Here is a 23,165-nt window from a genome sequence, read left to right on the forward strand (position 1 = left end):
TATCGTTCATATATATATTTGGATTTGTTTATATTCATGAAAATGAGGTGACAAGAAATTATTCTAGTAACAGAGGGTATTACACTATACAACTATTTATAAATATATTAGCTCTACTAATATGCTTTTGCTAATTTAGGTGATGTTTTAAATTTTGTAACCTCTAAATGTGAAGACTACAAAATCAAGAGGTTTTGTAAAAATATTACTGTATATTCTGGCATACAAGTAGACTCCTACTTTTTATCTTGAAAACTCATGCTTAATCATATATTTGCTATATAAGTTGACCTCAATTTTTTACCAATATCTTTTGCATCTTGCACATAAGTGTTTTACAGTAAAATGTGCATTGATAACCACCATCTACTTCTTAATTCAGTGTTTCTAGTCTTTCTAAAAAGTTCATTTTGTTACACTGCACAGTAAACTATAACAAAATCAGTAAACAGTATTCCCTTATCTAGAAGGTCATGGAACAAAACTTACATACATACATACCCGGTGAAATGACATTGCTCTTATTGATGTGCCTACATGGAAGGCTTTGATTATATAACTGAGCTATTCCTTGTTGTCTGTTTAGTACTGTATTGCAAATTGGTTTCTCCGTAAACAGTACCTTTATGTGGAAACATGTTCTGTAAGAAATGGACCACCTCTAAAGTTCAATTTTTGAGTCTTTATTGAAGTCTCTCACCTGTTTAAATCTAATGAAGAAGAAGAATGAATTTAAAAGGTTTTAAAAGGCATGCAACAATATATGTGTGTAAAAATGTTTATGAACAAATTGCAGTTATGTTGATTTTAATTCATGTCTTTTTAACCTTAAGCATGTGCCTATAATTTGTTTAGGATTTTATGCTTGTTGTATAAGTCAACCTTAAAATTTTATACAACACATTCTGGCATGTCAATCTTTGGCTTCAAGACTTAAAATTTTTTTATTTTTACATTTTAGGAATTGGAACAGGAAGTGCTCCATTACAGCAATGCATTCAGCAAGCTGTGAGTAAAGGTTCAGCACAACATTGGAAGAAATGTAAACATTTGATTGTAGATGAAATATCTATGGTGGATGGAGAATTCTTTCAGAAGTTAGAAAAGATAGCTCAGGTTGTAAGAAGCAGTAATAAACCTTTTGGAGGAATTCAGCTTATCATTTGTGGTGATTTTTTTCAGCTTCCACCTGTTTCTAGAGCAGGAGCAGACAGAGTCTTTTGTTTTCAGGTAGTACAAGTGTAATATAACTTAAGATTTTTATTAAGGTTTTTTAAAAGCAGAATTAAACTTGTAATTCAGACATTTATTTTTTTGGATTAGTAGCAGCTACCCAGTTTAATCTGTAGTTTTCTGGTATTTGTCTCTTCCCCCCCCCCCCCTTCATTTTTCTTAGTTTTTCCTCCTAATTTTTCATGCAGAATCTTTAAGTTACAGCCATGACAAGTTTTCTTTAAAGGAAAAATTATGGGAATGATTATATACATTTTAGTATTTTTATTTGTAATAAAATGGGAAGCATTCTGTAAGCACTCAGAAAATACAGTTTTGCTGATAATTCAACAGCCTAAAGTTCATGCCTTGCTACATATCAACATGAATTGTTGAGGAGGCTTCCATCCTGCAGTGGGTTGATAATGGCTGCAGTTTACTTTTTTACTTTTTTACATATCAGAAGTGACAGATTACTTCATATTTACTTCTGAAAGTTTGCATTAAGACTTTCAGAAGTAATCAAACCAAAATTTAAAACAATGTATTTCCAGCTATACTTATAAACAAGCCATTGTCTTCCTTTGTGGTTTATTTCCATAAAGATAAAGATTATCCATACAGTTACACTCTGTTAATAAAGCTAGTGTATTTTTAGCATTATGTTATGGAACCTTTGCTGTTTCCTTGATCACATGTGCTGATACTTAATACAAGAGAAATAACAAAAATGCAATTACATTTCAGCAAAGTACTGACCAACAAAGCCATTTGATACAAATATCTATCCTATAGGACATGCAAGCATAAAATGATTACAACTGGTGTCCAAATATCTTTATCAGTACCTCTATCCTTATTTTTGTTTACTGCATGATTATTAAATTGTCTAATGTAAATAGCCTCTTATTTTCTTTTTGGTAAAGTTCCTCTCCTTCTCTGCCATAGTGAAATGATTTTGATTAAAACACTTTTTAGAGTTGTACACATTCTGCAGTTTCATAGTTTTCTTTAAAGGAAAACTATGAAAACTTTTTATTCTTATCTTTTTCAGTATGTTTTATACATTTCCAATCTGTGAAATGTTTCCCAGTACTTTGCAAAATGATATATTTTATCATATTTATGTGTTTTTGCAAATAATGTATCTTATAAAAAATAATTATTCAAAATAATGTGTTCTTTGAAATAGTTCCCTATTCCGTTCACTGGTTTGAAAATAACCACCAACCCATATTTCCTGCAAATAATTTGTGTCTTGTTTTACCTTTGGCAGCATGACTACTTTTCTGAAATTATGATTTTTTTTCATTATGTAGATATCTCTTTTTGGCAGAGTAATGTTCAGTGATATTGTCAATGTCTCTAGTTCAGAATCTATTTTACTTCGAGGTATTTTTTCTATATAAAAAATACCTCGAGTAAAGGGTCATTACCTTCCTTTTGGGAAGTAATGACCTTGATGTGTCCAGTCTGTTCTGTACTCACTTTCTTAATATTTATTGGGGTTTGGATTAAACAAATTAATATATTTGCCTGAATCTGTTTTTTATTTACAATATATAGTATTAATAGTGGCAAATGATGCAGGAAAGCAAGCTTATTTAGCATCAGCAAAAAAAAAAAAAAAAAAAGCTATCCGCTTCCACAACAACAGGTGGAAGTTTGTTCCAACAATCAACCAGCCACTGGCTAAAGTAAACTTCTGTACATCTGTTCTGCAACCATCCTTCCTCAATTTGAATTTGTGCCCCTCATGCATCTAGTCTGAGCAAGAGGAAGAATTCCATCAGCATTCAGCTTGCTCAATCCATTCAAAGCCTTAAACACATCAATGAGATCATATTGCAGGTGCCTATCCTCAAGGTAATGCAATTTGTAGAGCTGAAGCCTTTTTGTTAAGAGCACCCTTTTTTTTCCCCTCGCCAATCTTGTTTCCCTTTTCTTTACCCATTCCAGGAGCTCTAGGCGTCTCCATAGCCAGGTGGGAAGGAGCAGCAGTGCGTAGCACACGCTTCTTGATTAGACCGGGGTTCGAGCCCGCCACCACCAAATACGGAGGATGTGGAAAGGTCAGGGAATGACCACCGCATATCCCGGAGCAATTGCCTTAGTTGCTAATGCTCCTAAAAACCAAATAACAAACAAAAAATCCAGGAGCTCTATATCCTTCCTAAAATAGGGCCTTCAGACATGTATGCAGTACTCAAGATGTAGCCTGACCATTGCCTTATACAATCACCTCCTTATCCCTGCTAGCAGATTCCTATATATCATTGACAAAACCCCATGAGCTGTCCCTACAACCTGTCTGCATTGCTCAGAGAACTTCACATCTGACTGCACATGTTACTCTGGGGTTACTGCTACCCATATGTAGTACTTTGCATTTGTCAAAGTTAAACTTCAATTGCCATTACTCAGCCTATCTGCCTAATTTTTCTAGATCCTGTTGCAGTAGCATACCGTCATTACTGTAATTAACCACCCTACCAACCTTTGTGTCATCTGCAAACTTGGACATTAAATCTGACAAGCCATCATCAATATCATTAATAAGCATAGAAAACAATAATCAGCCCAGCACCGAACCCTGGGGTACTCCAGTAATAACATTAGTCCATGAAGAGCAGTGTCTGTTGATACCACACTTTGTCTCAACCATCCTTTTATCTATAGCAGCAATTTGTTCTTAATACCAAGCTACTCCAATTTGTTCAGCATTCTTTTATTTGCAACAGCATCAAAGGCTTTCCTGAAATCCAAGTATATGATTATCAGAATTATATTTTACATCCAGTTCCTTTGTGATTGCATCATAGTATCCAATCAAATTGTTCAGACAAGACCGAAAATGCCTCATGACTAACACCTCAGCAGCCGGGACTTTTATTTATTTTATTTTTTTTCAAGTGCAGAGAATTTGCAATTTATGTTAATGAACTTCTTCCATGAATTTCCCATTCACAGACCTCAGTTGTATCTGAAGTATAACTGTACTCCTGTCTAGATGGTCTTGCTTTATTTCTTTAACCAGTGACTCCATTATTTCCCCTGGACAGAAGTTAAGCTAACAGGTCTGTAATTGCTTGTCACCCTTTGATTCCTCTGTGAATTGGGGATACATTCACATATCTCCAGTCCTTGGGGAATTCCCCTGAATCCAAAGATGCTCTCATAATTACGGATAATCATTTGCTTACCTCCTTAGATGCCTACCTTAATATTAACTGGATAGATTATAGGCCCCATCCACCCCAGTTGCCTTTTTTATGTTTAATCTCAACAGTTTCTCTTCCACTTACCTCTCAGTTATTACAAATCACTTAGCTCCCTCTTAGTTTATAAACTTCTGTGTTCTTTAGGGAATTCTTTACAGAAGTGAATAAAATTCACTTCCGTAAAGAATTCCTCATGTGTGAGGAATTCTTCATGTGTGAATGTAGATGCAAAGTACTTATTCAGTTTGTCAGCAACCTGATCAGGATCATCAGTAGTTAACCATTGATATCAAGAAAGGAGATAAATCAGAAATTGGTATATAGTAAATGGATGGCCATTGCACAAAACAGAAGGAACTGGAAAATTGCTGGAGAGGCCTTCATCCTGCAGTGGATTGAAAATGGCTGATGATGATGATCAAGTGGACCAATGTTATTCTTCCCGTTCCTTCTAGTGTTTACATAAGTAAAGAAGTCTCTGCTGTTTTTCTTTGCATCCTTTACCAAAGAGTTCTCATAATCTTCCTTGGTTTGCCCATCCTTGTGACTTGATTACAAACTAGTTTGTCTAGCATAGGCTTTTGTGTCGTCTTATGATATATATGCATCCCATTCATTTTTCTTCTCTGTTACGAGTCTCCTTAGTTTATCTGACATCCATTTAGGTTTACAACTTGAAGAGTATTTCTTATTTGGTATGAAAAGCGTAGTGGCTTCTGTGATTATTCATTGAATTTATGCTTCCTGTTTTGGTGATAGTGACATCATATGTAATGCTTTTGTACTTGGTTTATAATTAGTTTTGGCGACCATTGTGTCTAACAAATGGGCATCTTGATTTTCACATCTAATTTCGGTTTAAAGCTAATTGATCTGTGTCTGTTATTCATAAATGCCAAAAATTCTGTCAATTTTGTTTCACCAATGTCAAAAACGTGCATCTCACAGTAGACCAATAAAAACAGTTTGTAGAGGGGTGGGTGCATCTGTTTAATGGTATCTTCTTGAAACCCTCTATGGAAATGAGATTTGCTCGTGCTTTGGCCAAATTCCTGTACGTATATTTTGCAAAAAATAAAGTATTGCTGACCTTAGTAATTCTGTGATTGTTTTATTTGGTAAAACTACCCAAAACTCCTAAAACTACCAAATAATATTTGGTAGTTTTAGGAATCTTACCACCCATTAATCCTACACTTTATGATATTGATTGCTTTCTGTTGGGTTGTTAGTAAACATTGAATTAATATTCATGCTGTGTAATGGAATGTATGGTTATTTATTTTGTTCTTGTTTAATAACATTAATAAAATCTGGGATGGAAAACAAGCTTCTCTTTTTGGACTCTGTGTTTATTGAACTTAATAATACGCTAAGTATGCAAATGCATTTGGAAAAGCACAGATTCAAGTGGCGATGAATCTTAATTCAAACTACTTGATAAATATTAAGGATGAGATAATTGAAACACTGATGTATAGAACAGACTGAATATGTGGAGACAAAACTACTAGAATATATAAAAAATGTCCATAATGGACAATGTATTAATTGTTACAGTGCCAAAAAGAGACAGGTACAAAATGATATTAATTTTAGAAAAACAATTATGGTGCTATAATTAAAGGTATAAACAAAAAAAAAAAAAACCCACCATCTGCAGAAAATGGATTGGAGGTTATTTTCAAAACAGTGAATAAGATGGGGAAACTGTTTCGAAGAAAACATTAATTATTTAAATTAATTATTTTTTAGAAAACACATTATTTATTAAAACATACATGCAGTAAAATATATATTGTCATAAAATATTGTAGATTAGGATTAGACATGAGAACAGAGGAACACTTGAAACATATTACAAAAGGTAAGCATAAAAACTTCTGTAATTGCATAACATCTGTAAAAAGTCTTTTAAGCCTGTATTGGTCACACAAAAATTCAAAATTCATTGTGCCTCTGAAAATTTGAAAACCCAGCAAAAAATAATTCAAAATTGTTAATTCTTACCACCTATAAATTCAGTTTTTTATGATCACAATGTGTGAAAAATTCATGTTCTATATTAAAAACATATATTTTAAATTAATTTTTGAAACTTGAAACTCACTTCAGACCTGTCGTAGAGTGAATACAAATTTAAAACCGTGCCCATCAACCTCTGCTTTCATTTGAGGAGAGCATGTCTGTAACAGAGTGCTTGTTGCATGAAATATGAAGTGCATGCATAAACAGTTTGATTCCATATTATGCATCAATGTCACACAAAGCCAGATGATTTTACTGATCATAGGAAAGCATGCAACATTAAAGCAGTCCTGAGTGATCATAGTAATTTCCAGAATGATTTTGAAAGCATCTTCTCTCCAATCAACTGATTAAAGAAATTATTAAACTCTTTAATTTACAAAGTTATTTATTTTTGGCTCCTTCCAAATAAAGAAGTAAGCTTTCTGCTAAGAAAGGAAAGACACCTTTCTTTTGTATGTATAACTAACTTCTCTAGCACACTAACCACTAATTGCTTGGTCACCGGTGGCACTACTTCTGCTTCCATGTGGTTGAGGCTGGTAATCTGAGTATAAATCCAATACTCAAGGCAAAAAGAAGCAAACATGGACCCCTTAATCTCACTGAATGTAGAGCCTACGTGCCCACGTGAACATGAGTCATCTCAGCCAAAGAGAATCAAAAAAGATTCTTCACCAGACCTGCCTGCTTTCCTAATTTTACATTCTTTATCAGTGAAACCTCATAGCAGCTTATCTCCATTTCTTGTGCAGAAAATCATAGAGGTTGGAGTAGGTACCCAAAATAGTCAAATGACTTCACTCAGGAGATCTCCTTGTGGAAAAATCTGACCTCAATCATTCCAGGCAACTTCTGAAACAAAAATCTTTTGGAGACTTTCCCATTTCTGTAATCCCACACAGAACTTTAAACACCTCAAAAGAGATCATTTTGGAATGGGACCACCTTAATATTCCCAAGGAAGAAATTATTGCAGAACTTAAGGCACAATGCATCATCAGTGCCAAAAGAATAATGACCAAGAAGGATAGGGTCCTTACACGCACAAGAAACACTATTCTTACCTTCAACACTCCCTGCATCAGTTAAAGCTGGCTACCCTTTCTGTAAGATCCGACCATATATTCCAAATTCACTTAGATGCTGTAAATGCCAGCAGTATGGGCATTCTCAAACAGCATGTCAAGGTAAGGCCATTTGCCTCTTGTGTGACTCACCAGAGGCAAAAATGTGGAAATTGATCATTCATTCCCAAACTGAATGTACAGCGGTAATACCAAATTGTCCCAACTGCCTGGGCACACACCCTATATTCCAGAATTCGTCTATCATGGAAAATGGGTAAGAAAATACCCAAGTACAAGGTAGAGAAAAATGTCTCATACCAAGAAGCACGAAAACAGATATTAAACATTGATGCCTTCCAAATCATATTCTAATGCAGTCAAAAACATTAAAGAGTTTTCAACACAGACTAATTTTGTTTCACCATTTCATGCTATTACAATTCCTTCAAAAATATCTCTTTCTCAATGGGCCATATCGTTTCTCATGGATTGTGAGACACTGACATGAGGCTGGTAACCTGAGGCTGCAACAAAGGAGTACTTCAAATGCTACTAATACAAAGCCAACCAAGCCACACCAAGACAATCCCCCAATTCAGGAACATTAACAAAGGAGAAAGATGCAAATCTTACGCAGAATAAAATATCTGATAAAAATATGGAAATTGATGAGAAGTTGGATAATGAAGATACAGTTCTGCTATGTGCTGATGATTGGATGTTGGTCATCCAGTATTTCCAAAATGAGATAAAAATTTAAACAGGATCAAGGGAAAATAAAGTGTTCAGACCAATCTGCTTAATCTAAACCAAATAATGCAAAAAATCATTCAGTGGAATTGTAGGGGGCTGAAGAAGCAACCTGGATGGATTAAAATATTTAATGCACCAGCATGATCCTGCAAGCATTTGTCTATAGTAAACATGTTTATCATTAAATTATACTCCCCGCTTCTCAAGATATATGCTGTACAGATGTGACAGATGTCTTGAATCTCCAGCAAGAGGAGGAGTAGCAATTTTAGTTCATAGAAATGTAGCATCCAAGCCTATCCAACTCTGCACAACTCTAGAAGTAGTAACCATTTGCACTGTTCTTGGCATTGCTCTCACTCTTGTCTCCATTTATATTCCACCAAACACATCATGTTCCATGGCAGAACTTGACGATTTACTAAATCAACTGGCCCACCCTATATGCTGCTAAAATAAGAAACTCTCCATCCCATCCTTGTTGGGTATACCTCAACCATCCTCTTTGGCCAACACTCTATGAATCCAAGCCTAATGAACCCAGGCCTGCTAGGATACGCCTTCAAGAAATAATACAGAGGTGGAAAATTAATCTCAACAAAATTGAGGAAAGTACAAATATGCCTTTGCCTTCGTGGGATAGACATTGATCTATACTTCGCTCATTGGTTAAAAAAAATATCATTCCATCACTTAACATCCAACAGCTACATGCCAACCATACTTTGGAACATGCTAGGAAACTCATAATCTATACAGGTGGTTCTAAGTCCCACTCACATGTAGATGCAGCAGCTGCATTCTCTTCATGTATAGTCTCAAAATTCCTTCCAGTTGAGTAACATACTTTCTGCAGAATTATATGCTATCCAGCTTGCATCAAGTGAAATATGTCAGCAGTCATCACTTTCTGTCCTAATATATTCTGATTCAGCCATACAGGGTAAACATCATTCTGATCATCTCCTTCTACAAGAATTTGGTCTGATCGGTCTCTCTCAAAAAAAAAAAAAAAAAAAAAACCAACTTTTTGCCAGATCCCAGGACACTCCAGAATAGAAGGCAATGACAAAGCAGATATTGCAGAAAAATCAGCACCAGAACTACCAAACAAAACAGTGATAGTTCCATACACTGATTTCAAGGCAATTAATATTGCAGCAAGTGAAGATGAATGGGCCCAGATATGGAGAAATCAAATCAACAATAAACTACAGGTAATAAAACCTAATCCACATTTATAGGACTCCAGCATCAGAAAAAGTGGCAGAGAAAAAGTAATGCTTGCCAGACTGCAAATTGGCCACACTCATCTTGTGCATCATCAACTATTGCCTAATGAAAATTCCCCTATGTGTCCAATGCCAAGTTCAGCTTTCAATAAGACATATTCTTTTGGTATGCCCCTGATTCAGAAATTCCAGATTCTTTTGCTTCCAGAGTTTATGCAATAATCAGAATACACATAACAACAACAGATATTCGGTAACTCGGCAAATCTGCACACTGCTTAATTTCATTCAGCAAATGTGATTTAGCATTAGCAGAGACATACAATGTAAGAAAGCAACCTTATGCAGCATCAGCGGGAAAACAAACAAACAAAAAAAACCCCCTCCCATTTCACTCCAAATGCTTGTTCAGCTCAGCCTTAAATTTATTTCAGCTGTCAGCTTCCACAACATGAGATGGAAGTCCGTTCCAGCAATCAACTACCCGCTGACTAAAGGCAAATTTCCGCACGTCTATTATACAACTGTATTTCCTCAGTTTGAATCTATGCCCCTCCCCCTTAGGTTCTTAATCTGAGCAAGAGGAAGAATCCCATCAGCATTGAGCTTACTCAAATCGTTCAAGGCCCTATACACCTTAACCGTATCACCTCTGCATCCTTCCTAAAATGAGGCCTCCAAAACTGTACACAGTATTCAAGGTGTGGCTTGACCATTGCCTTGTACAATGGGATAATCACCTCCTTGTCCCTACTAGCAAATTTCTATATATCATTGATATGACTCCATGACCTGCTCTAGCAGCCTGTCTGCACTGCTCAGTGAACTTCATATCTGATTGCACAATTACCCCCAGGTCTTTTTTTATCTCCACTTCCCTGAGTGTACTACCACACAGTTGGTATGTTTCTGTTGGGTTACTGCTACCCATATGCAGTATTTTGCATTTGTGTTTGTTAAACTTCAGTTGCCACTTCTCAGCCCATTTGCCCAAGTTATTTAGATCCAGTTGCAGTAGCATACTGTCTTTACTGTCATTAACAACCTTGCCAACCTTTGTATCATCTACAAACTTTGACATTAAGCCTGATATACCTTCATCAATATCAATAATATATATACAAAACAACAACGGGCCCAGCACCGAACTGTGGGGAACTCCACTAATAACATTAGTCCATGAAAAGCAGTATCAGATGTCAGTGGAGCCTTGAACCTGCCCGAGGGCAGAGTCTGACGAGGCTAGTAGGAGCCAGACGTGTTCAAAGCCGCTAAGTGGATTTTTCTTATTTATTGATTTGAAATTATTGTTTTTCTAAAACTTTTGATTTAAATTTAGTAGTATAGCATTATTTTGTGATTTTCTGATTAATCTGGTGTATTTATTCTTTACTCGGCCTTGTAATTGCATAAAAGTATCGGTAAGGGTATCAAATCACCGTGTTACGAGTTGCAACTCCACTGAACGAGAAGTTTTTTAGCCATATTTAGCCGCTTTATTGAATATTTTTTACATCAAATTATTTTCTGTAAGTAGCTTATAGACCTAGTAAGGATCGTTAGTTTATTCTGAATTGAGACAGTGAGATTTGAAAGTTAATTAATACTTAAGTGTCCGTAGAGTTACTGTGCGTAACTTGTCGCCTTTGTCATAGATAGCGTTAGTATAGAATAGGTTATAATATTGTCAGTTGATCGGTAGAATCTATTAAACTTGTTGAACTTCGTTGTCAATTAAATTGTACTTTTAACTAAATACATATAACGACTTAGATTACAAACGTAACATAATTAATACTCGTAGATAATTAATACTTGACACTGAAAAATATATATACCGTTGTAACTGTGTTGGGAGGGCGCCTCCGTAGCCAGGTGGGAAGGAGCAGCAGTGCGTAGCACACTCTTCTTGATTAGACCGGGTTCGAGCCCGTCACCACCAAATACGGAGGATGCGGAAAGGTCAGGGAATGACCACCGCATATCCCGGAGCAATATGGCCTTAGTTGCTAATGCTCCTAAAAACCAAATAACAAACAAACAACTGTGTTGGGATACAAGTTTAGGGTTATAATTTTGAACTGAAATTCAAATTTTATTGAAATTAATAGAAATCATGACTCAGACCAGAGCATTAGCATTAGTAGAGGCATTTGATGCAAGAAAGCAAGCTTATGCAGCATCAGCCAAAAAAAAAAAAAAAAAAAAAAAAACCCACTTCCACTTCACCCCTCCGTTCGTTCGAAATACCTGTCCAGCTGAGCCTTAAACTTATTTAGGCTATCAACTTCCACGACAAGGGATGGAAGTCTGTTCCACCAACCAACCACCCGCTGGCTAAAGGCAAATTTCCGCACGTCTATCCTACATCTGTCTTTCCTCAATTTGAATTTATGCCCTCTCAGGTGATTATTCTGAGCAAGAGGAAGAATCCCATCAGCATTGAGCATGCTCAAACCATTCAAGGCTTTGTACACCTCTATCAGATCACCTCGCTGGTGCCTAGTCTCCAGACACTGTAATTTGCAAAACTTAAGCCTTTCTTCGTAAGAGCACCCCTTTGTTCCATTCACTAATCTTGTTGCCCTTCTCTGTACTCGTTCCAGCAGCTCTACATCCTTCTTGAAATGAGGCCTCCAGACCTGTATACAGTACTCTAGGTGTGGCCTGACCATTGCCTTATACAAGGGAATAATCACCTCCTTATCCCTGCTAGAAAAATTCCTATATATCATTGACAATACACCATGAGCTACTCTTGCAGCCCGTCTGCACTGCTCAGAGAACTTCATATCTGCCTGCACAACCACCCCCAGGTCCCTTTCATTCTCTACCACTGTCAGTGTAGTACCACAGAGTTGATACGTTGCCCTGGGGTTGCTGTTTCCCATGTGTAGTACTTTACATTTGTCAATGTTAAACTTCATTTGCCACCTCTCAGCCCATCTGCTCAACCTTTCCAGATCCTGTTGCAGCAGCATAGTGTCATTAGTGTCCTTGACAACCCTGCCTACCTTTGTATCGTCTGCAAACTTGGACATTAAGCTTGATATACCATCATCAATATCATTTATAAATACAGAAAACAATAATGGACCCAACACTGAGCCCTGAGGGACTCCACTAATAACATTAGTCCACGATGAGCAGTGTCCATTGATTACCACTCTCTGTCTTCTCCCCCCAACCACCCCTTTATCCATAGCAGCAATTTGCCTCCAATGTCACACTGCTCCAATTTGTGCAGCAGTCTTCCATGTGCAACAGTATCAAAAGCCTTTCTAAGATCCAAGTATATAATATCAAAGTTATTCCCTGCATCCAGTTCCTTTGTGACTGCATCATAGTATCCAATCAAATTGGTCAGGCAAGACTTACCCTTAACAAAACCATGCTGTGTCCGAGCTATAAGTGAAGTCTTGTCTAAATGATCCTGCAGTGCTTCTTTAACCAGTGCCTCCATTAATTTTCCTGGAACAGAAGTTAAACTCACAGGTCTATAATTACTTGTGTCAGCCTTTGATCCTCCTTTGTGAATTGGGGTCACATTTGCACATCTCCAGTCTGTGGGTACCTCCCCTGAGTCCAAGGAAGCTTTCATAATTATGGCTAAGGGTTTGCTTACTTCCTCTGCTGCCTCTTTTAATATAACTGGATAGATCCCATCCACCCCGGGTGCCTTTCTTGTGTTTATCTTCCACAATTTCTCCTCCACTTTACTCTCAGTAATTACAAGATTCTCTAGCTTACTGCTAGAGTTGGATACACCTCTGGCATTCCCCTCGCTGAATAACTCCTCATGTGTGAATGTCGATGCAAAATATTCATTTAGTTTGTTAGCTACCTGAGCAGGATCATTAACAGTTGACCCATCGATATCAAGTGGACCAATCTGATTCATCCCCTTTCTTCTAGAGTTTACATAAGTAAAGAACTCTTTGCTGTTTTTCTTTGCATCCCTTGCCAAGGATTTCTCGTAATCTGCCTTCGCCTGCCTAACCTCCTTTGTAACTTGGTTACAGATCAACTTGTATCTATCACAGGCTTCTGTGTGATGTGTTAATTTGTATGTATCCCATGCATTTTTCTTCTCTGCCATATGCCTCATTAGTTCATCTGACATCCATTTAGGCCTAAACCTTGAACAATATTTCTTAGTTGGTATGTAAAGCCTACTAGCTTCCAAGATAAGTTCTTTGAATGCTTCCCATTTTGCATTTGCTGTTGGTAACATCATCCTGAGCAGCAAAGCAAAAGGCTCAAGCTAATGGAAGTACTGTGGCTTAGAGGAGAACTGAGGGGGGCAGTTGCCTTCTGAATCACAGTCTTTTAAAATGCACTGCTTGCATGATGTTTGTGGAGCATTCAGGTATGGGACATGATATTGCCATGGTGGATGTCTTTGTGTGTGTGCGTGATGCAAGGAGTGTATCGAAATCAGGCAACAACTCAGCGTTGTTATGGGCCTATATGAGAGCTTGAAGGACAGGGTGGATGCCCTCGAAGGAACTAAATTGAGGGGCCCATCAATGGACACTGCTCATCGTGGTAATCAATGGACACTGCTCATCGTGGTAATCAATGGACACTGCTCATCGTGGACTAATGTTATTAGTGGAGTTCCTCAGGGTTCAGTGTTGGGTCCATTGTTGTTTTCTGTATTTATAAATGATACTGATGATGGTATATCAAGCTTAATGTCCAAGTTTGCAGACGATACAAAGGTTGGCTGGGTTGTTAAGGACACTACTAATGCTATGCTGCTGCAACAGGATCTAGAAAGGTTGAGCTGATGGGCTGAGAGGTGGCAAATGAAGTTTAACATTATATTTGTCAAAGTACTACATATGGGAAACAGTAACCCCAGTCCAACGTATAAACTCTGTGGCACTACACTGACAGTGGTAGAGAATGAAAAGGACCTGGGGGTAATCTAATTGCCTCCCGAACATGAATATAATTTAAAAATGATATTTATGATGGTATATCAAGCTTAATGTCCAAGTTTGCAGATGATACGAAGGTTGACAGGGTTGTTAAGTACACTAATGACAGTATGCTGCTGCAACAGGATCTAGAAAAGTTGAGCAGATGGGCTTGAGAGGTGGCAAATGAAGTTTAACATTGACAAATGAAAAGTACTACATATAGGAAGCAGTAACCCCAGAGTGACGTATCAACTCTGTAGTACTACACTGACATTGGTAGAGAATGAAAAGGACCGAGGGGTAATTGTGCAGGCAGATATGAAGTTTTCTGAGCAGTGCAGATGGTCTGCAAGAGTAGCTCATTGTGTCTTGCCAATGATGTACAGGAATTTTTCTAGCAGGGATAAGGTGGTGATTATCCCCTTGTATAAGGCAATTGTCAGGCCACACCTTGAGAACCGTATACAGGTCTGGAGACCTCATTTTAAGAAGGATGTAGAGCTGTTGGAATGAGTACAGAGAAGGGCAACAAGATTAGTGAATGGAACACAGGGTTGCTCTTACAAAGAAAGGCTTAAATTTTGCAAATTGCAGTGTCTGGAGACTAGACACCTGAAAGGTGATCTGATTCAGGCGTATAAAGTCTTGAATGGTTTGAGCATGCTCAATGCTGATTAGATTCTTCTTCTTGCTCAGAATAATCACCTGAGAGGGCATAAATTCAAATTGAGAAAAGACAGATGTAGGATAGACGTGCAAAAATTTGCCTTTAGCCAGCGGTTGGTTGGTTGGTGGAACAGACTTCCATCCCTTGTCGTGGAAGTTGATAGCCTAAATAAGTTTAAGGCTCAGCTGGACAGGTATTTCTAACGAACAGAGGGGTGAAGTGGAAGTGGTTATTTTTTATTTATTTATTTATTTTTTTTTTTGGCTGATGCTGCATAAGCTTGCTTTCTTGCATCAAATGCCTGTACTAATGCTAATCCATTGATGACCACTCTGTGTCCCCCACTCAACCATCAATTTATCCATTGTAGCAACTTTCCCTTAATGCCATACCACTCCAATTTGTAAAGCAGTCTTCCATGTGCAACAATATCAAAAGCTTTCCTGAAATCCAAGTATATGATATCAAAATTATTTTTTGCATCCAGTTTCTTTGTGACCACATCATAGTATCCAATCAAATTAGTCAGAGAAGATCTCCCTTTAACAATTTCGATCCAGCAAGGGAAATGTTGGTACGTTTCCCTTGCACGTCTTAACTACTACTACTGCTATCTTACTACTACTGCAGTCTTGTCTAGATGATCCCGCAGTCATTCTTTAACCAGTGACTCCATTATTTTTCCTGGAACTCAAGTTAAACTAACAAGTTTATAGATGCTTGTCACCTTTTGAACCCCCCTTTTAATTGGCGGATACATTTGAACACTTCCAGTTCATGGGGACCTCCTCTGAATCTAAGGAAGCTCTCATAATTATGGCTAAGGGATTGCTTACTTCCTTTGCTGCCTCCTTTAATATAACTGGATAGATCCCATCCACCCCAGGTGCCTTCTTTATATTTAACTTCAACAATTTCTCCTGCACTTTGCTCTTAGTTATTACAGAATCACTTAGTTTTCTGTCAGAGTTTGATAAGCTTCTGGCACTCCTCTCCTTGTGTGTGAATGTAGATGCAAAATACTCATTCAGTCTATTAGCTACCTGAGCACAATCATCAATAGTCAAACCATCTATGTTAAATGGACCAATCTGATTCATCCCTTTGCTTTTAGAGTTTACATAAGTAAAGAACTCTTTGCTGTTTTTCTTTGTATCTTTTGCCAATGAGTTCTCATAATCTGCCTTCGCCTGCCTAACCTTTTTTTGCGACTTGATTACAGACTAGCTGATATCTGCCATAGGCTTCTTTGTTGTCTGATAATTTATATGCATCCCATGCATTTTTCTTTTCTGCCATGAGCCTCATTAATTTATCCATTTAGTTCCATACCTTCAAGAGTATTTCTTAGTTGGTATGAAAAGCTTAGTAGCCTCCAAGATTAAGTCTGTGAAGGCTTGCCATTTAGATAGAATTCACCGTTGGTAACATCATCAGTTGATCCCACTGTATAGAATTTAAAAACTGTCTGAGACCACTGTAGTGACCTATACGAAAACAAAAGTCCTTCCCTTTACCTTTGATGGTAGTTATATCTTTAAGTAAATCCTACATTAGCATTAGTTGAGAGTCTTATGATGCAAGAAAGCAAGCTTATACAGCATCAGCCAAAAAAAAAAAAAAAAAAACCCCTTCCCATTCCACCCATCCGGTCACTCCAAATGCTTGTCTAGTTCAGCCTTAAATTTATTTAAGCTATCAACTTCCACAACAACAACAGATGGATGTCTGTTCAAGCAATCAACTACCTGTTGGCTAAAGGCAAACTTCTGCACATCTATTCTACAAACGTCTTTTCTCAGTTTGAATCTGTGCCCCCCCCTCAGGTTCTTAGTCTGAGCAAACGAAAATATCATGTCAGAATTGAGCCTGCTCAAACCATTCAAAGCCTTTTATACCTCAATCAGATCATCTCGCAGGTGCCTAGTCGCCAGGTGCTGCAACTTGCAGAACTTAAGCCTTTCTTCATAAGACACCCCTTTGTTCCTCTAGCCAATCTTGTTTCTCTGCTCTGTACTCGTTCTAGCAACTCTACATCCTTCAAAAATGAGGCCTCCAGACCTGTATACAGTACTCAAGGTGTGGTCTGACCATTGCCTTGTACAAAGGGATAATCACCTCCTTCTCTCTGCTAGCAAAATTCCTATATATCACTGGAAAAACTTCATGACCTGCTGTTGCAGCCCGTCTGCATTATTCAGAGAACTTCATATCGGACTGCACAATTACCCCCCAGGTCTTTTTCATTCTCCACATCTCTGGGTGTACCATAGAGTTGGCACGTTTCTCTTGGGTTACTGCTACTCATATGCAGTAGTTTGCATTTGCCAATGTTAGACTTCAATTGCCACTTCTCAGCCCATCTCCCTAACTTTTCTAGATCCTGTTGCAGTAGCATACTGTCTTTAGTATCATTAAACTGTCGACCTTTGTATCATCTGCAAACTTAGATATTAAGCCTGATATACCTTCATCGATATCATTGATAAATACACAGAACAACAATGGGCCCAGCACTGAACCCTGGGGTTCATTGCTGGGCCTAATCCTCCTCCCAAGCTAATAACATTAGTCCATGTAGAGCAGTGCCCATTTATTACCACTCTCTGCCATCTCCCACTCAGCCATCCCTTTATCCATTGCAGTAACTTGCCCTTGATACTATACCACTCCAATTTGTACAGCAGTCTTCCATGTGCAACAGTATCAAAAGCTTTCCTGAAATCCAAGTATATGATATCAAAATTATTTTTAGCATCCAGTTCATTTGTGACCACATCGTAGTAACCAATCAAATTGGTCAGAGAAGACTTCCCCTTAACAAACCCATCATCATCATCAGCCATTTTCAATCCACTGCAGGATGAAGGCCTCTCCAGCAACTTTCCAGGTCCTTCTGTTTTGAGCACTGGCCATCCATTTACTACCCACAAACTCATGAATTTCATCTATCCATCTCCGCCTTTGTCTTCCAGGGTTTCTTCTTGCTTCTCTTGGGTACCATTCTGTTATTTTTTTAGTCCATCTCATCTGTCATCATGACTTTGAGTTATGTGTCCTGCCCAAGACCATTTTAGTTCTTTAGTTTTGATAAGAATGTCCTTTACTTGAGTTTGCTGCCTAATCCATGTGTTTCTCTTCTTATCTAACAGTCTGATTCCCAATATAGTTCGTTCCATTCTTCGCTGTGTAGTTCTCAGTTTCTCTTCCATTCTTTTGGTGAATGCCCAAGTTTCACTTCCATAAATCATGGTGGGGAGTATACATTGGTTCATTATTTTACGTTTCAGACAAACTGGGATCTTGCTCTTCAGTATGTGACTATATTTCCTGAATGCTATCTATCCAAAATTTATTCTTCTATTGACTTCCAGCCATTTATCATTATTACATCTAATAACTTGTCCCAGATAAGTATATGAACAAGTATGGCATACTTGTTCGTCATTACTTTTGTTTAGCCATATTCATCTTTAGTCCAAAATCCTTACTAACTGTGCATAACTGATTAAGATTTTCCTCTAATTCTTTGGGATCGTGGCTTATGACCACAATGTCATCTGCTAATCGTAAATGGTTTAGGTACTCTCCGTTCACATTGACTCCTTTCTGCGACCAGTCTAATCTTCTGAAAGCTTCCTCAAGGGCAGCAGTAAACAGCTTCGGAGATATTGTCTCCTTGTCGAACTCCTTTCTCGATTTTAAATTTCCTACTGTCTTTGTGTAGGAGGTAGCATTCTCATATATTTTCTTCAAAATCATAATATGTGGGGTATCTATGCCTTGTCTTTCCAGTGCCCGAAACATTGCCTTATGCTGTATGGAGTTAAATGCCTTTTCATAATCCACAAATGCCAGGCATAATGGTGTTTTATATTCATTTGCTTTCTCCTTTAGCTGTGATATTACGTGAAGGTGATCCATAGTTGAGAATCCTGTCCTAAAGCCAGCTTGCTCTTTCGATTGATTCTCATCAAGTATTCTTTCTAATCTGTTAGTAATGACCCTTGTGAACAACTTGTAGATGTGGGATAACAAGGTAATTGGTCTATAATTTCCAATTTCTGATTTATCTCTTTTCTTAAGCACCAAAACTATGATTGCATTATTCCACTGCTTAGGCGTCACACCTTTTCTAATGCACTTTGTGAAGAGCCTTGCCAGTTTTTGTGTTATGTCTCTTCCTCCCAATTTTAACAACTCTACAGTAACTTCATCTTCCCCCGGGGCTTTCTGATTCTTCATTTTCTTCAATGCATGTTCTACCTCATCAGGAAGAATATCGGGTATGTCGTATGTGTTGCTAATTTGCAATCCATCTTCCTCACTGCTGGCATCATTCCCTCGCTCCTTGTATAATTCTCTATAGTAGTCTTCTGCTATTTGAATTATGCCTTCTCTGCTGTTTATAAGTACACCATTGTTATTCTTCAGTTTAATTATCATTTGTCTTTCTGTATTACTGCTCAGGGCTGCTGATTTAATTCCTTTGTTTTCCCTTAATGCTTGTTCTACTTTTCTTGTGTTAAATCTTCTTATGTCCTCTCTGAGTCTCTTTCTAATGGCTTTGCATAACTCAGTATACTCAATTTTCTCCTTGTCAGTGTTTATCTTGCTTCATTTTTCGCCTTCGGTTCATCATAAGTGTTTCTTGACTAATTTTTTCTTCTTTGGAATTCTTTTCCCTATAGGTTTCTTGGGCTTTATCACTTTCTGAAAGTTGTAATATTCCTCATCGATATCTTGGTCCTGAGCAGTCTGGAGAAGCTCAAACTTGTTCTTAAGTTCCAGTACATACTGCTTTTTCTCCTCTTCTGTTATCTCAAAGACCTTTGTATTATTTACTCGAGTCAATTTTTTCCTTTCCTACATCTATATCAAGTGTACATCTTACCATTCTGTGATCACTTCCAATATTTACCTTATTCAGGACGGTAACATCATTCACAATATATCTTCTGTTAGTGAGGATGAAGTCGATTTCATTAGTTTTTAATCCATTTGGACTCTTCCATGTCCACTTTCTGTTCACCCTTTTCTTGAAAAAAGTGTTCATTACTGACAATCCTTGAGATTCTGCAAATTCCACAAGTCTTTCGCCTCTTTCATTTCTTTCACCAATTCCAAAATTTCGTATAGTTCCCCTTTCTGCACCATTTTGTCTTTTTCCAACCTTAGCATTGAAGCCCCCATAATAATAGTGTAATAACAGCTCCCCATAATAACAGCTCCCTGTTAGAGTTTGATAAACTTCTGGCATTCCCCTCCTTGAATAACTCCATGTGTGAATGTAGATGCAAAATACTCATTCAGTTTATCAGCTACTTGAGCATGATCATCAATAGTCAAACTGTTTATGTTAAGTGAACCAATCTGATTCATCCCCTTCCTTCTAGAGTTTACATAATTAAAGAACTCTTTACTGTTTTTCTTTGTGTCCTTAGCCAAAGATTTTTTGTAATCTGCCTTTGACTGCCCATATCCTTTGTGATTTGATTACAGATTAACTTATATCTGTCGTAGGCTTCTGTGTCGCCTGATAATTTGTATGCATTCCACGCATTTTTCTTCTTCTTTGCCACAAGCCTTATTAATTCATCCAACATCCATTTAGTCCTGAATCTTGAACAGTATTTCTTAGTTGATATGAAATGCCTAGTAGCCTCTAAGATTATGTCCCTGAAGCCTTTTCATTTAGAATTCATAGTTCATAACATCATCATTTGATCCCACTCTATAGAATTTAAATACTGTCTGAGATCTCTGTAGTCACCTTTACGAAAACAAAAACCCTTCCCTTTACCCTTGATCATAGTTACATCTTTAAGTAAATCCCACGCCGACCGGGCTAGCCGAGTGGGTAAAAGTACCTGCCCGGCAACCCAAAGGTCGCGGGTTCGATTCCCGCCTCGTGCTTGGATCCAAGTACTGCAAAAACCTTGGGAGGTGCAATATGGCCACAGAAGCCGATGCGCCAACAACTACCAAATCAAATCAGTAAATCCCACATCAGTACAATGTGATCACTGTCACCTAGTGGTTCCTTTATCTGCAAATTCCTAACTTGAAATTATGTTCCCTTGTGTGTAGTCTCAGCAAGTCTTCTCCCCAATATATAATCCCTCCTTAGTATAAATGCATGCCTGTCCAAATGGTCCTGTATTAGTTTTTTAATCAGTGATTCCATTATTTTCCCTGGAACAGTTGTTAAACTTGCAGGTCTGTAATTACTCATGTCACCTTTTGATCCTCCTTTATGAATTGAGGATATATTTGCACTTCTCCAGTCCAGAGGGACTTACCCCAAATCCAAGGATGCTCTCATAATTATTGCTAAGGGTTTGCTTACCTCTTGCTGCCTCCCTTAATAGAATTGGATATATTCTATTTGCCCTAGGTGCCTTTTTTTTTATATCCATCCTCAACAATTTCTCTACTACTTTCCTTTCAGTTATCACAAGGTCATTTAGCTCCTAGTTAGTTTGATAAACTTTTGGCATCCCCTGCCGTAAAGAATTCCTAATGCGTAAAAGTAGATTCAAAATACCTATTCAGTTTGTCTGCACCCTGAGTAAGGTCATCAACAGTGAAGCAATGAACATCAAGTGGCCCAATGTAATTTAAACCCTTCCTTCTACTGTTAATATAAGCATAGAAGTCTTTGCATTTTTTGCCAGAGACTTCTCAAAATCTGCCATAGCTTGCCTAATCTGCTTTGTGAATTGATTAAGACTAATTTATATCTACCACAGGCTTCTGTATTGCCTGATAATTTATATGCATCCCATGCACTTTTATTATTTGCCACGTCTCAATAGTTCATCTGACATCCATTAAGATCGAACTTCTTTGATTAGTTCCCTGAATACTTCTCATTTAGAATTTGCTGTTGGTAACATCATCAGTTGTTCCTACTGCACACAATTGAAAAACTGTCAGAGACCTCAGTAGTTACCGTTACGAAAGTAAAAGTCTTTTTCTTTACCCTTGCCAGTAGTTATGTCTGTAATTCTTATCTACCTTCACGGATTAGGCGATCCGTCTGTTCCGATCTCGAAGAGGTCTGCCCATCTTTTCTTCGGTCTTCCTCTGTCTCTTTTCCTTTTGCTCTATATGTGTAAGCTAATTTAGGGAATCTATTATCTTCTATTCTTTCTACATGTTCTTTCCATCTTTGTCTATATTCTATAATTTTTTCATTAATTGAGTAAATCTTTAATTCCTTTCTAATATTTATGTTTGGTATTTTATCTAATTTTGTACATCCTTTAACATATCTTAAAAATTTCATTTCTGCAGCTTGTATTCTATTAATGTCTCTGTTTCGGTATCTATGTTTCAGAACCATAAAGAAGTGTTGGTATTGCCATTACTTTGTAAAATTTCAATTGTGTTTCTGTCCTTGTTTTCTTAGTCAGAGTTCTTTTTATTATTCCACATATATTTTGAAATTTCGCCAATTTCTGGTACATATCTTCTTCGACATCATATGTTATATCACATCCTAGATATTTAAAATGTTTTACTTGTTCTAATATTTTATTGTCTATAACTATTTTTGTTCTCACTGTATTTTTCCCCTTAAAAGCCATTGTTCTAGTTTTCATCGTTGATATTTTAACTTTATATTCTTCTGTTATTTGGTTTAATTTAAATACTGCTCTTTGTAAATTATCCTAACTATCTTGAATAATTACTTGATCATCTGAAAATAACATTGTATTAATCCTATTCTTTGTATTTAAATATATACCTGTATTAATTTCTTCTTTCCGTTTACATATATCCTCGATATATATGTTAAACAACATTGGTGACAAGCTACATCCCTGTCTAACTCCTTGATTTATTATACTTTCTTCTGTTAATTTATTACCTGTATCTATTACTATTTTTGTTCCTTGATATAAACTCTGTTTTTTTGTAAGATGCTTTGGGTATCCTTTATTACTCAATGTGTCCCATAGTTTTCGTCTGTTTACTCGATCAAATGTTTTTTCATAATCTATAAATACTAAATGCATTTCTAAATTAAACTCTTTTCGTTTTTATAT

General features: G+C 37.2%; 1 protein-coding gene across 1 annotated transcript in view; it reads left to right on the forward strand.

The window, feature by feature from the left end:
- Pif1 (Pif1 DNA helicase) overlaps window positions 1–23,165 on the forward strand; it is a 162,902-nt gene that overhangs the window by 51,406 nt on the left and 88,331 nt on the right. Inside the window, exon 4 of the mRNA XM_090372378.1 lies at window positions 962–1,230. Within this exon, the coding sequence (XP_090228504.1) occupies window positions 962–1,230 (269 nt within the window). The remainder of the gene's footprint in view (window positions 1–961; window positions 1,231–23,165) is intronic.

This window comes from Mastigoproctus giganteus, chromosome 4 (assembly GCF_048544385.1).
Source record: "Mastigoproctus giganteus isolate SK-2022 chromosome 4, ASM4854438v1, whole genome shotgun sequence".
Taxonomy (NCBI): domain Eukaryota; kingdom Metazoa; phylum Arthropoda; class Arachnida; order Uropygi; family Thelyphonidae; genus Mastigoproctus; species Mastigoproctus giganteus.